The 15,068-nt window shown below is 47.4% G+C and overlaps 1 protein-coding gene across 1 annotated transcript in view; it reads left to right on the top strand.

The window, feature by feature from the left end:
* Positions 1-1,483: 1,483 nt before the first annotated feature.
* The window catches only part of LOC117354963 (zinc finger protein 43-like), a gene marked incomplete at its 3' end in the record, with an annotated part of 69,697 nt that continues 56,112 nt past the window's right edge, over positions 1,484-15,068 (top strand). The window contains exons 1-2 of the mRNA XM_033932922.1: positions 1,484-1,671; positions 2,181-2,307. Coding sequence (XP_033788813.1) covers positions 1,648-1,671; positions 2,181-2,307 — 151 coding nt within the window. The remainder of the gene's footprint in view (positions 1,672-2,180; positions 2,308-15,068) is intronic.

Genomic DNA, 15,068 nt, shown 5'->3' on the forward strand with positions numbered 1-15,068 from the left:
AGGGAGCCTTGATGTTACTGTGGAGTCCAGTCCTCTTTGGTGGGTAGAGTCTATTGTATAAAATTGAGGTGTGACCTTATCTTTGTTTTGTTCTGGTTGTATCTGTTTAATAAAAAAAGATTTAAACATAAGCCAAATCCTTAACAGATCGCGGACCCCAAAATGCGAGGGGGGTCTGGTAGGAAAAATTTTTGAGGCTTCTAACAGTTTCACCAGTATTTGGGAGTGTCGTCTAATCAGTGGACATTTCCAGGAACAGATACAAAGGTTTGAGCGCCAGGCATCCCCAAGGGTCCAGAACCCATTCCTCTGCGACTTCCAAGAAACAGCAATGACAGGATGGCAGCCATTGGCAAAGGGTGGGGGGCATGCTGGCAGGGTTGGATACAGATCTCTTCAGATCAGTGGATGCTGGAGGTCATTCAGGAGTACAAGCTAGAATTCTACCAGGCCCTCCTGGAGGACCTCTTTCTCACCTCTTCAGTAGGGAAGCTGGTAAAGGTGTTGAATAAATCCAGATGCCCAGATGATTTAGCAGAGAATGAGAATCTGGGAGTAGATGTCCTGCCTGAGCAGAAGCTTTTCCAACCAAGTTCCTCTGGGCTTGTGCTGTTTGTGGGATTTAGAAATGAATCCGGATCATTCCCTGGCTATAAGGGAGAAGCTCAGGGTTTCTCTCTTGCAGTGCTGGGGAAAAGGAGAGAAGGGCAGAAAGTGAGATTCAGGACTGGAGAGTTTTAGTTCACTTAAAGGAGAAAAAGAGCTTCAGAAAAGATAAAGACCGATGACATCACAAAGGGGAGGGCGGAGCTTCTCACTGAGAACAGGCTACATTTATTAGACCACGCCCTTCAGCTGGAATGGGCGGAGCTTGACCCTACTCCTAATCATTTCTTTAGCAGAGGCAGCACTGCACACGTTATATGCAGCCAAGGCATTCTCTGTCCCTGGTGGGCTCACAATCTAAGCTGAGACTCTGTTCACTGGGACTGACAAGCAAATCCCACAACTGCACCTTAGAGGGGAGGGAGGGAAGGGCTGGGGATGGAGCCCAGGAGAATGGCTGAAGAGATCGCCTTCAATGACAGGGGTCAGTCTCCCACCTGAAGAACAGAAAGCCCTGCACTTCAGCCTTTGCTCTTTCCCTCCCTCTAGCTCTCCTTAAACCCCTCCCCCTCTCAGTGTTAGTGGGCGGAATCCTTTAACTAGTCTTTCTACACCAGCTCTTTTCTGACCAATCAACACTGAAAGGGGTGGAGCCAAGTAGAAAACACCGGGACCCGGATGCTGCAAAGGGTTCCCTCCCAGTAAGACTCTTAAAGCAGCCTCAGTGGCACAGAAACTTCTCTGCATACGCCTTCATATCCCAATGAGCTTTCCTTGTGACACACCAAAGAGAACGCCCCGCCCCCATCTGCCATGAAATGCGCTGGGTGTCTACAGTACACGCGTCTTTCGGTCAGTGTGAAGCCCCGCCTCCCCTTAGTGACGTCATCAGCCTGAGCCCAACAGGAAACGAACCTCGGAGCTCCAAATCTCACTTCCTGTCCTTTGGATCCTTCTGACACTGCAGGAGACAAACCCTCGTCCAGAGAAAGATCCCCACGTTCATTTCTAATTCTGCAAACTACAAAAGCAGAGAGGAAAATGCCTGCAGGAGCTTCTGCCCAGGTGGGAGAGTCCCCCATCTTCTTCCTTCTTGTTACAACACTGCTGCAGCTTTCTGACCTGGGATGTTGCAGAGTCAGGACCTGAGCAGAGCTGGGGCTGAGGAAAATCACTTTTCTCTCCTCCTGAGGGGAAGGAGAAAGATCAGGAGTCTCACAAAGGGAGATTTTGGCTGTAACTGGTTTCTACTGCTATAGTCCTGCTCAGGGATTGTCAATTATGTGCCTGCAAATTATATACACAGAGAAATCTTTACTCTGTCCTGAAATTTAACCTTACTCTGGGATTGTGTATTACATGACTGTGAAATATGTACACCTAGAAACATATCCCTCTGTCTTGCTGAGCCCCAGCACTGTGAGGTCTGAAATGTTCTGCGACTTTGTATTATGCAATTGCAAATTATGTACATGCAGCATATTGCCCTCCACCCCAATGAGCTCCAGCCCTGGAAAGCCTCTTTCTGGAAGTGCTGCAGAAGATGCTGAGTGCGTTTCTGATTTATATTTCAGATGCAGGTGACATTTGAGGAGGTCGCTATCTCTTTCTCCCAGGAGGAGTGGGAGTATTTAGATGAAGAGCAAAAGGAGCTCTACAGAGAGGTGATGAAGGAGAATTATCAGACCCTGATCTCTTTGGGTAAGAGATAAATTTACATGTTTATTAGCAGTAGTGGGCTATCATTATAACGACAATTTTGATTATGTTTGTCGCGTGTGATGAACACAAGACCATGCACATAGAGGGCTATACACTTCCCCCTCTGCATTCGTGGTGATAGGTGGAATAGCATGGCAGCAAATACCGAAAAACCGCAAATAACTTTTCACATGTTGTTTGCGGTTTTTCAGTAAAATAGCCCTTAAAAAAGATAAACCGCTAATAACCTGACCTGCGATTTGCTCCGTACAACGCTGGGAGCAGTGATTTCCTCCATGAACTGCAGGGAGCATTGATTTCCTCCATGAACTGCCGGGAGCAGTGATTTCCTCCGTGACCTGCCAGTGAGCAGCGATTTCCTATGTGAAACGCCGGGTTCAGTGACATAAATTAGGGGGCGGAGTCAGGGAATGAAAAACCGCGAATAACCGAAACCGTGAATACGGAGGGGGTAGTGTAAATGAGTGTCATAGCATGTCGCATGGAAGGTGAGAAAAAGTTCTGTGTTAAATTATAACAGGAAATGTTAGGAGAAGTTGCTTTAGAGGCAGTGGTTAAAGCTACAGCCTCTGCACCCTGAGGGTTGTAGGCTCAAACCCACGCTGCTCCTTGTGACACTAGGCAAGCCTCTTAATCCCCCTATGTCCCAGGTACATTAAATAGATTGTGAGCCTACAGGGACAGCCAGGGAAAAATGCTTGAGTAGCTGAATAAATTCATCTACACCATTCTGAGCTCCCCTGGGAGAATGGTATAGAAAATTGAATGAATAAATAAATAGTTTGTGGAGTGTAAAAGTAGGAACCCAATTAACGTGGGATTTCTGGGACAAAGTGAGGGATGCACTGTTAGATGACTGTTGCTATTCTGAACTGATGGCTGTTACACATTATCCAAAATTTGTGGCTGGGATTATGTTTAGTGAGTTTTACAGTTGGGAAGCAAAGGGGTAAAATAACTACAGACCAGGGAACTCTGAGGGAATTTGGAACTTGAGGGAACAGCATGGTCCGAAAGTGCTAATTTGTATCCTCTCTTTATAAGTGAGTAGTTTAGGAAACCACTAAATTTGAGGAACTCATGGGAAAGGGAAGATGAGATAAAAGGATCAAGAAATGGAGTATAAGGAGGAGGAAGTGACGTCATCCTGCTGAATGGCTACTTAAAGCAGAAGCTCCGTCAAAGCTTTTGTGGAAAAGTGTATAGTGAGCTTCCAGAGTGCGTTTTTTGCTGGCACTTCAAGTGAGTTGTTCTCCTGATACCATGGTGACCCGAAAACAACTGGAAAAGTTTAAATATTTTGGTGAGACAGACGAAAAGTCGAGCTCTGAGGGGGCTGGAGGGCTCGTGGAGAAAAAGAAGATGGTGGCGGGGCAGGCAGCCCACTCTGAGGACAAAGGCATCACTGATCAGATGGGAGATGAGAGCGAGGGGCCTAAGGAAATCCATGACTGCATGGTTTCAGGAACTGAAAGCGGAGATGATTGGGGTTCGAGTCGATGTCAAGGTGGTGTTAGCAGAGCTCCGTTCCGTGGTCAGTGAGCTGGGAGCACGAGTGTCGGCCTCGGAAAACCACGTGGTGATACTTACCACCTCGGTGTCTGCTAATAAAGACACCATAGATCGACTTTCCACTGAGATGCAAGATGTTCAGAACCAAGTCGAGGATTTGGAAAACCGATCTAGGCGCTGCAACGTACACTTCAAGGTAATCCCTGACATAGAGGCTTATCGGGATTGCAAAGTGGTGGTACATGATTTTTGTGAACATTTGTTGTGAGTTGATGGCACTGAAGTGCCTGAGGCTATTGTCTTAGTGCGGGCCCATCGAAGCTGGGGGCCGGCGCGTGGACAAGGCACCCGCGATATAATTGCCTGCTTTGGAGAGTTTTCCCTGAAGGAATGTATATTGTTGGCGGGACGCTGACAGACGACATTACGGTGGAAAGATCTCGCTGTGGGAGTGTTCCAGGATCTTGCTTGTTCTATACTACAGAAGCGCAGAGCGTTTAAGGAAGTTACTCAAGCTTTGCGTGCAGGGGGCCATAAATATCGCTGGCTCTTTCCTTTTGGAATGTGGCTGACAGTCAACGGTACCTCTAAACGTGTGAGCATAGCTGCGGAGGCCTGGGCAGTGATGAGAGACCTGGGATGTGTGAGTGCGCCGGAAAGTTCTCGGGCCCCAGTGGTGGCATCCATGTCTGCACAGAGTGGGACTTGGCATACCGCCCTGCGCTCCGGCAAGAAAACTGCTAAGCCTGTGCCTTGAAGCTTTTTTTTTTTTTTTGCTAAGTGGATGGTTTTACTGTTGTTACTGGAGTGTGAGGTGCAGTTCTTTCTCTGCTTCCTGTTTTTGCCTTTATACTTGATGGTTCAGTAGGGGTGCTTGGGAGATGTCTGGGTAACCCCATGAAGTGCATGCACCATTGTAGGAGCATTGGGATTTTTGTGCTCATCCTGTTCTGGGGTTGCCCGGGCTTGGGTTTCATTTGGGGTGGGTTTGGTGATGTGTTGGTAGTCTGAATCTCTGTGGGGATGTCTGGATCTGGGGTGAGGGTGGAATGCATGTGGGGAGATTGATGCTGAGAAGGCTTTCATCATGTAAATTGGGAGTTTTTATGGCAGGTGATGCACAGGATGGGGTTAGGCACTTTCTTCTTGGCTTGGGTACGAGCGTTTTATAGGGCCCCAAAGGGAAATATTAGGATTAATGGGGGGGTATACTGATTTTTTTTCCATAGCTAGAGGAACCCGACAGGGTTGTCCCTTGTCTCCCCTTTTATTTGCTTTCTCTATGGAGCCTCTGGCTATTCGTATTCGGGAACATGTGGATCTGCGGGGCTGATCTGGAGCATCGTATAGCCTTGTTTGCCGATGATGTTTTGTTGTATGTACGCAACCTGGAGGCCTCCCTGCCAATTCTTGTTGATCTTTTCTTGGAGTATGGGAAGGAATCGGGGTTCATAGTGAACATGGATAAATCTGAGATACTGGGTGTTACTTTGGGCAAGGCGGATATACAACAGCTGTCTGCCTGGTTCCTCTTTCGGTGGGCTCCAGGGGTAATTAGGTACTTGGGGATCCGCTTGCCCGTAGATTTAACCCAACTGTACGCGGTGAGCTATGATAAGATTGTTCAACAGATTCGGAATGATATTCAAAGATGGAATGGTTTATGGTTGTCGAGATGGGGTAGAATTGTAGTTATAAAAATGAATGTTTTACCCCGCTTGCTTTTTCTGTTCCAAACTTTACCGATTCCAGTCCCATCTTTGGTTTTGAAACAGTTACACGCTCTGTTTTTTAGGTTTATCTGGCAGGGGAGACCCCCTGGTCTTTCTAGGCAAGCATTATGGGCTGCACGGTCATGTGGGGTGTGCGCTGTTCCTAATCTGTTTTGGTATTTCTGGGCCATTCAACTATGGCTTTTTTTTGATTGGGAGATAGCAGACTCTAAAATTGTGGTACTTATGGAGCAACATTTAGTGGGTCCTCATTGCTTGAAGTATTGGCTTTGGTCTTCTTCCCCTGGTGGCATATCCCTGGAGGGTCGGAGAAATCCGTTCTTGGATCATCTTTTGCAGTTGTGATGTGACACGCAAAAGCGTTGGGGAAACGGGGTAGTTCCATCGATTTTTGGTGCTATACATGAGGAACCACAGTTCCCTGTTGGTCGAGAGAGTCGGACTTTTGAGCGGTGGGCACTGATTTTCTTACATTTCAAGATGTTCTTCATAAGGGGCTCCTGGTGTCTTTTGAAACCTTCCAGCTTAGTTGTGTTTTGCCCAAGGGGGACTTTCTGGCTTACTCCCAATTTCGCCATTTTGTTAGATCCAGGGGTTGGGATATGGGGGTCCTCTTGCTCTTCTGATCCTTTTGCACACATGTGGTTCACTCTTCGGGGTCTTCCTAAACCTATCTCGGTTCTGTACCAATATTTTCAGGGCTCCTTCCCTTTTCCATCTACCTACCAAAGGGCCTGGGAATTGGATTTGAGCTGTACTTTTTCCGAACGGGAGTGGGCCGCGATTTGTACTGAGGTGGGAAAGGCATCTTCCTGTGTTCTTATTCAGGAAAATGCTTATAAGGTGTTTACCAGGTGGTATTTCACTCCGGTGCGTTTGCACCGTATGTTTCCAGGAGCTTCTGCTTTGTGCTGGAGATGGGGGGTGAACTCGGGAACCTTTTTACATATTTGGTGGGAGTGCTCTGTATTGAAACCTTTTTGGAAACAAGTGGTAAGCTGTCTGTCTCAGTTGCTGCAAATCCTTCTGCCTCTTACTCCACAGGGTTTTTTACTAGGCCTTTATAATGTGTGCTCACATACCTGTCAAACTAAACTTAGGTTTGGCTGTGGCTAAATGCTTGATTGCCAACCATTGGAAACAGCTGGCTGCACCTACCAAGTTGGAGTGGACTTAAAAACTTCGGATCATTAGTACTATGGAACTTTCCATTGCAAAACGGCATGGCTACTATTATACATATGTTTAAAACAGTTTTATTAGGTTTTACATGTACATAGAGACAAGATCAGCCAGATCATCAAGCAGTTTACCTAAACATCATAACTGTACCCAATAAGTCCCATCACCAACCCCCAACCCCTGCCAACCCCCTTCAAACTCCCCCCCCCCACCTTCCCACCCACCCACCCCCCGTGGGAACAGCCTCTAACAGTTAGGTCAATTCAACAATCTACTGCGTACAACCGGTGTTAGTGTAGAACAGAATGGTATCCAACAGCGTAGGTACAAAACACCAGCCTTAGAGTTCATGTCTGTAACGGATAATCGCTCATAACCTGCTAACTGGATCATTTGCGTGCGCCAGTGGGAAACTGTTGGGGTATGTGGTGACAACCAGCATTGAAGTATAGTTTTAAGTCCCACGAAAATAGCCTTTCTGGCAAACATCGCTGCACCCGGTCGAATGGGCCTCATAGTAAGTTTTAACGTGAATAAATACGTATTGGTAGGTATCCAAGTGCATTTCCAGATAGATTGTACATGTAGGCAGATACGTTTCCAGTATGCCTGAATGCCCGGACAGTGCCAGAACATATGACCCAAAGAGGCTTTCGGGGCCATACACTTCAAACAACAATCAGTAGGACTGATACGTGCCCGAAATGCCCGAGCAGGAGCAAAGTATGCCCGGACTAGAAACTTGTAGTATCGTTCCCTTTCTGCTACCGACAGCTGAAGTTTCATGCCCATTGAAAAGCTCCGTTTCAGTATGTCCACTGAAATAGTAATCTGTAAATCTTGTGTCCATTGCGATGCCAATAAAGCATAGTCTAATTCTCCAGCCAATTCTTGTAAGAATCTATGGTGTGTTCGCAGTGGTACAGGTTCTTGTGCCGTTAGGCAGATGGCTTCCGATAGGTGGTCTCGGATAGAGTCAGATAAGGCTGTTTCCGATAAGGTAGTGACATAATGATGGAGCTGCCTGTATTGGAACCAATCCGCCGGTGTTAGTACTGATGAATCACATAACATTTGAAAAGATTGTAATTGTCCATTAGATTGCAGTACATGGAATAAATAAAATAGCCCCCTCCCTCTCCACCAGGTCTGGGCGCCCATATCCATACCTGGAAGAAAATCTCCATTACCAGCCACCGGTAGATATGGAGTCACATTAGGTCGAACGGTTAATCGCCGGCAGAGATTCCTCCAAAGTCTACGCAGGGGTAGGAGAAACACATCCCCATAATTGGCTTCCCGTTTAGGAAGGCATTTAACATGTAACATATAACTAAAATGATAGGGGGCATGTGCCAAACACTCCACCCTCGTGGCTGAGAAATGAGATGTCCCACAAAACCAGTCATTCAAGTGCCGCAGTAAACAAGCCTCATTAAACCTCCCCAAGTGCAAGAGACCCAGACCCCCTTGAGAGATAGGCAAAGTTAAATTGCCTAGGGGGATTCGGGATCTCCTGCCTCGCCATAAAAAGTGAGATAATGCACGATGATGAAGCCGGATATGTTTGTGTAGCAAATAAATGGGCAAAGTTTGTAGAACATACAGCCACTGTGGGATCATCATCATATTGTATAACGCAATCCTGCCCATTAGTGTCAGTGGGTAGGATCTCCATGCCTGCAACCGTTGTGTAGTTTGGGTAAGCAGTGGGCGAACATTAAGTGTATAGAGTGTTGCCAGATCTCTCGGTATACGAATTCCCAAGTATCGAATAGATGTTGGGGCCCATACTAAAGGGAAGGGGTCGGACCATGATTCACACAGTGAGAGTTGTAATGGAAGCACTAGAGATTTCTGTTTGTTTAATGTCAGGCCGGAATATATGTGGAATTCATCCAATATCTCCAAGGCACGCTTCAAGGAACTGTGTGGCTGTGCGAGTGTAAGTAAGATGTCATCGGCAAATGCCAGTACTCTTATCTGAGAGGAGCCCTCCCTCAGCCCAACCAGAATATCATCCTTTAATAAAGTTCGTAGTAGAGGGTCTAGATAAAGTATGAATAGCAGCGGGGATAGTGGACATCCCTGACGTGTGCCCCTACCAATATTAAATGGCTGTGTCAAAAAACCATTGACCAAGAGGGACGCTGTTGGTGACGCATATAACACCCGCAAGGAAGACTCAAACCAACCCCCTATTCCCATGTATTCCAGTACCTTAAATAGGTATGTCCAATCAACCTGGTCAAAGGCCTTTGCAGCGTCCAGACTGACCAATATACCCGGGTTGGACGCTTGTTGAGCTCTAGACATTGCTAGCAACACCCTCCTAACATTCACCACCGAATGGCGGCCTTGGACAAACCCCGTCTGAGCCTGGGAAATCACTAATGGCAGGAGTGGAGACAATCGATTTGCCAATAGGCGGGCCAGTATTTTTATATCGACATTTAGGAGGGATATCGGACGATAGGAGTCTACTTCGTCTGTAGGTTTGCCTGGTTTCGGTATTAATGTTATGGTGGCCGCATTGGCATGCAAAGGAAAGCGGCCCTTCTCCAGCGCCACCACAAAATATCCCAGGAGAGGTTCACACACCTGCAGAGACATTGTTTTATAAAATTCTGTGGAAAACCCATCTGGTCCCGGGGCAGTGTATGATTTTAATTGTGTGATTGCTCTTTGTATCTCTGTGCCCTGGATGGGTCTGTTTAAGGTTGATCTCTGCAGGTCAGTGAATTTAGGCATACCCGCGTCTTCCAAATAGTCAAGAACATCGGGGCCCATTGATGTAGTATGACTAGCATAGAAGTTCGAAAAGTGTGTGTAAAACGCTTCAGCTATGTCGGGTGGTGTTGTAAGATAAGTGTGCGTCCCAGACTTCACTCGGGGTATGTATCGGCCATCCTGCCAGTGTTTAGTTAGTGTGGCTAGCAATCTGCCGGTTCTATTACCATAGCGGTAAAACCTATATTTTCTGTAGAATAAAGAACGCTTGATTCGTTCGTGTAATAGTGCATTCAAGGCTACTTGCGCTGAGTTCATATCTTCACTGAGCTGACGCGACGGGTTGTGAAGAAATTTGGCTTTCAATTGTGTATATCGCTTTTCCAGTCTAATAATACCCTGGGCAATTCTCTTGCGGCGTGCTGATACATATGATATTATCACCCCTCTAAGTACTGCCTTAGCCGTGTCCCAAAATAGATCCGGGGTATGTACATGTTGCCCATTGGTTGCTAAAAATTCTTCCCAGTTAGTTTGTAAATATTTTTTGAAAGATGGGTCATCGGCCAGATAGGAGGGAAATCTCCACCGGAAGTTTCCCTTGGGGGGAGCAGTCCAGGATATATCCAACCAAATAGGACAATGATCGGACAAGGCTAATGGCCCTATCGTCGCCTCTGTTATTCGCGAGAACAAAGATTCTGTTATGAGGATATAATCTAATCTGGAAAAAGTTCCATGTGCTCGTGACTGGTGTGTGTAGTCTCGTTCAAACGGGTGCAGTAACCGCCAGGGATCCACCATACCCAGGGACTTGCACAAAAAGGGCAGTCCCCTAGTGTCGGTTGCAGTTGGAGACCCAGACACTCTGGATCGATCAAGGGAAGCATCTAGAACTTGATTGAAATCCCCCACCACTAGAAGAGGAATTGAAGTGTCCTTAAGGCCTAAAGTAATCAATGAATTAAAATATGTGGTCGAGTAGCTGTTTGGCCCATAAGTTATTAATAATCGAAAAGCAGTGCCTTGCAGTGTTATATACAACAGCAATGACCTACCTAGCTCGTCTTTATGGCATGATGTGACTACACATTTCAAACCTTTTCGTATTAACAAGCAAACACCAGCTTTCTTGCCTGTAGAGGATGCATGAAAAACAGATCCTACCCATCCCCGCTTCAATTTCTCATGCTCCTCAGCAGTCAGTTTAGTCTCCTGCAAACAGGCCAAATCCGCCTTGTGGCGTTTCAGCTGTTGCAGGATTTTGGTCCTCTTTACAGGAGATGTTATACCGGCTACATTCCAGGAAATTATTCGAAGTGTGTTATCCCCTATGTGTACCCCCTAGAAATTGCATAGTGACAGTGAATCTCCAAATCCACGTCTGGGCGCCCAGCCTCCCCCAGACGGTCAGCACATGAACCCAATCCATTGGCATTAGCAGCAGTCGTAAACATAGCATATACATCTTTAATCTGACCTGTGAAATACATAAAACTGATTCCTGTTCTGTCCCCCAAGGCTGTTCCCACCCCCCCCCCCTCAAGCCCAACCCCTCCCCCCACCTCCCCAACTATCCCAACTAGCATATCCCGGAGGTATATGCAAGAGGTTCGAGGAGACACCCACGGTGCCCCAATCCTTTAAACATTTGACATACAGTCTCAAACTAGAAAGCCATAACATAACAACAGATTCAATTGTAAAATCCTGAAAGTACATCCTAGCCAAACCCCATACAATTACGTGATATGATCTTCAAGGAGGGTCCCCTTGGGATTCCAGCTGGGTGTTGATGAAGTCAGCTGCCTCAGAAGCCTCTGTAAATGAATGCCATGTGTGTGCATGCTGAATTTTCAGGGTTGCCGGATACAGAAACAGAAAACGCTGTTTAAGGTCCTCCAGGCGTTTACAAAGTGGATAAAAGCCTTTTCTTTTTTCAGTTAAAGCCGTCGAGTAATCTTGGCTAATGCGGATAGTTGATCCTCGCATCTTTAAGACATCTTTTTTAATCCTGTAGTGGTGTAAAACTGCAGCTTTGTGCCTGTAATTCAGAAATTTTACTATTACCACTCTCGGTCTGTCTTCCTGTGTTGGCCTCCTACCCAACCGGTGAGCCCGCTCCAGGCATAGAGTGCCAGTTTCCACTGCCTCCGGGAATTCCAATTCCAGCCAGCTTTCCAATTCCGCAGGTAGATTAGCATCAGGGATCAGTTCTGGGATCCCCAGAAACCGCAAGTTGCTGCGTCTGGACCTATTTTCCAGGTCATCAATTTTTTCAGCCTGTCTGTGCACAGTTTCTTGTAAGGAGGCCAAGTCTATTTCATGTGATGTGATAGTATCTTCAGATGCAGACACCCGATGCTCCAGTTCCGTCGTGCGGGCCGTGGTATCAGTTAGTAGTTGTTCCATTCGGGTCATTTTAGCCGTTAGAGCCTCCAACTGTGGCCCCAGTGCCTGGGTCACCGCCGTCTTGATGTCGGTGAGGGCGGCATCAGTGAACTCTGCAACCGCCGTCCCCGATGCGGCCGCCATCTTGGACACGACCGGAGCAGTTTTTTGCTTACCCGCCCTGACCGGCTTCGATCGCGGCGGTTCTTGAGACCGGGTCAGGTAGTGGTCCATCAAAGCCTGATGCTGGGCGTCTGCGGGGGATCCGGCCAGGATGAATTTCAGCGCGGTTTGGCTCGCGTGTGCGGATTGAGGCCCGGAGCCGATGTGAGAGACGTCTCACCGGCTCATAGCGTCACGTGACCTCTCCTACTATTATACATATACCCAGACTTGGTCTTTGATTATGGACAAAGTAGACTCATTGCTTTGAGCTTACCTATGTGGGTGGGGGGAGGGGAGGGGTGCTGTTGATGGAGGTATACTCCTGAAGAAACAACAGGAGGTCACTCCTTGGTGTGCTTAGGGTTTTGAGGTTTGGGAAGGGGATGTGGGGTTCTGTTTGAGGGTGGGTATCATGCCTATTGTTGTACTGGGGTTTTTTTGCTTCTTGTGCTTTCTTGTTCTGTTGATTGTTCCCTGATTTTATTGTTTTGTATTCATGATGTCATTGATATCCACATTTCTGTTTTATATTTCAAAAATTTTCAATAAACATTTAATGATAAAACAAAAAAAGAAATGGAGTATAAGGTACTCTAGAGAACTTATGTTACTCCAGTACAGCTACAGAAATGGTATTTTGGAGGGGCTGCGGAGGTAATGGGGATTTTTATCATTTGTGGTGAACATGTACTAAAGCCTCCAAATACTGGTCTTCAGTACTTGCAGGTACAAGAAATAACAAATGATGTTCTTGAGCTTTGCCTTTTGGGTGGGAAACAGGGCACAGACTGAGAAGACCAACTAAATATTGTAGATTATTATCTTGCGGCAGTTAGAAGCGAGATGAAGAGACACTGGAGAGGGGACGAGTTCCCTGATTAGGAGGGAATGTTGAGGAAACTGGAGGAGATTTCATGGATGGCTAAAATTGCAGCTGTGAGGCAACAGACTTTGTATAAAGATCTAATTTAATCTAATCTTTAATTTAGGGACAGCACTGTGCATATATAAAACATGGGGAGCTTACAATGGTCAGTTAAAATCTGCTAAACAATACAAGAATGCCCATATAATATTGCTCTTTTTGGCCAGTGATAGCAATACTGTGTAGAATTATACAAGATATACTATACACTCAGTTATTCAATACAATACCATTCTTGCTGTAATGCCAGTTATCACAGGACAAGCAGGCAGGTATTCTCACTAATGGGTGACGTGATCCAACGGAGCCCCGATGCGGACGTCTCACAAGCAGTCTTGCTTGAAGAAACTCGAAGTTTCGAGTCGCCCGCACCGCGCATGCGTGAGTGCCTTCCCGCCCAGCGCAGGGCACGTCTCCTCAGTTCTTACTTTTTCACGGAGCTGAGAAGTCCGTCTTCGACTCTCTGCGTGAAGTTCGTTCACATGTGCCTTCTAAAGTCTGCGGTTTTGGGTTCTTTTTCTCTTAATTGCTGATTTTCGTCTTTTCTTGTTTTGTTTTTTTAAAAATATTTCTTCCATCCGTTCGACCGGGCAGGCCACGTGGCCGCAGCCCCACGGCTTCGATCTTGCGGCGGAGCTTTTCCGGCCTATGTCCCGGCCTATTACCGATTTTAAAAAGTGTGCCAAGTGCCAGCGCGCGATTTCGCTGATGGACCCTCATTGACGCTGTCTTCGGTGTCTCTGGCGTCAACACCTTCCGAAATCGTGCCGGCCTTGCTCCACACTTACAGCACGTGCTTTCAAGCATCGTTGCTTCTTGTGGGAGTCACTATTCAGCATGGAGTCTTCGACGGAGCTGTCTTCATCGAAGGGTGCTTCGCCTTCGACATCATCCACAGCTCTCCAGCCTTCCGCCTCTGCGGCTCCGAGCATCCTCAAGCCTGCTTCGTTTGTGCCGGCTCAGCCTTCGGTGCCAGCTGCGATGCCTTCCTCCGTCTCCTCAGATCAGGTAGCACAGCAGCCCATTCCCCCGGTGGTGTTTAAAGTGCCCAAGGCTTCTAAGCCCAAGCACTCTCACACCGCCTCTAAGGAGCGCGAGGCCCGTGCAGGTGGTCCCATTGCTGATGTGGCTCCATCCTTGACGGCCTCGTTCCAGACCTTGCTTGAGAAGCAATTCATTCAGCTCTTTACCACAATGGGGCCGAAGCTTCTCTCTCAAATCCAGCCTGTGCACGCGGAAGTCTCCCGCGAGGTCGAGCCACCTCCGGTGCCTCAGCAGTACGCACACTCTCTACAGGGAGCAGAGTCTCTGTGAGTGTCTGGTCTGGCATCGATGCATGCATCGCAAGGAGCAGAGTCTTTGCCCATGCCTCCGTTGGAACCGATTCACTCGATGCAAGGAGTAGAGTCTTTGCGAGTGCCTCCATTGGAACCGATTCACTCGATGCAAGGAGTAGAGTCTTTGCGAGTGCCTCCATTGGAACCGATTCACTCGATGCAAGGAGTAGAGTCTTTGCGAGTGCCTCCATTGGAACCGATTCACTCGATGCAATGGCTCGAGTCTTTGTGAGTACTTCGAGGTGATCCCAGTCAACCACCTCTGCTTCGATCAATCACTTCCAGCCCCATCCATTCACAGGGGGCCTCAGCGAAGACTCACTCGCCTCGTTTGCCGAGGCCTGCTTCCAGACACAGCTCGCATCATCGATCGAGACATTCTTCGAGGCACTCGTCCAGGCATGCCTTGCCTCATCGGAAGCAGCCTTTTCTTCAGTATTCCCCACCAGCTACTTCACCTCCTCCACTGCCGGAGCTCGAAGACACGTTGGGGTGTTTTTTTTTTTCCATCTCGATCCCTGTCCTCATTGGATCAGGAGGCCTCGACGTCCTCGAGTCCTTCTCGAGGCCCTGCTTTGGCTGACCAGCTGTCTTTCTTATCTTTTCTTCGGCAGATGGCAGCTGATTTGGACATTCACCTGGATACAGGTTCAAAATTTTCAAAGGAGTATCTGGAGACTATGCATCTCCCTCAACCACCTGCTGAATCCTTCAAGCTTCCTCTACATAAGCTGCTGGATCAGACCTTTGTTCGCTGTCTTGAGA

This window comes from Geotrypetes seraphini, chromosome 2 (genome assembly GCF_902459505.1).
Source record: "Geotrypetes seraphini chromosome 2, aGeoSer1.1, whole genome shotgun sequence".
In the NCBI taxonomy this organism is placed as follows: domain Eukaryota; kingdom Metazoa; phylum Chordata; class Amphibia; order Gymnophiona; family Dermophiidae; genus Geotrypetes; species Geotrypetes seraphini.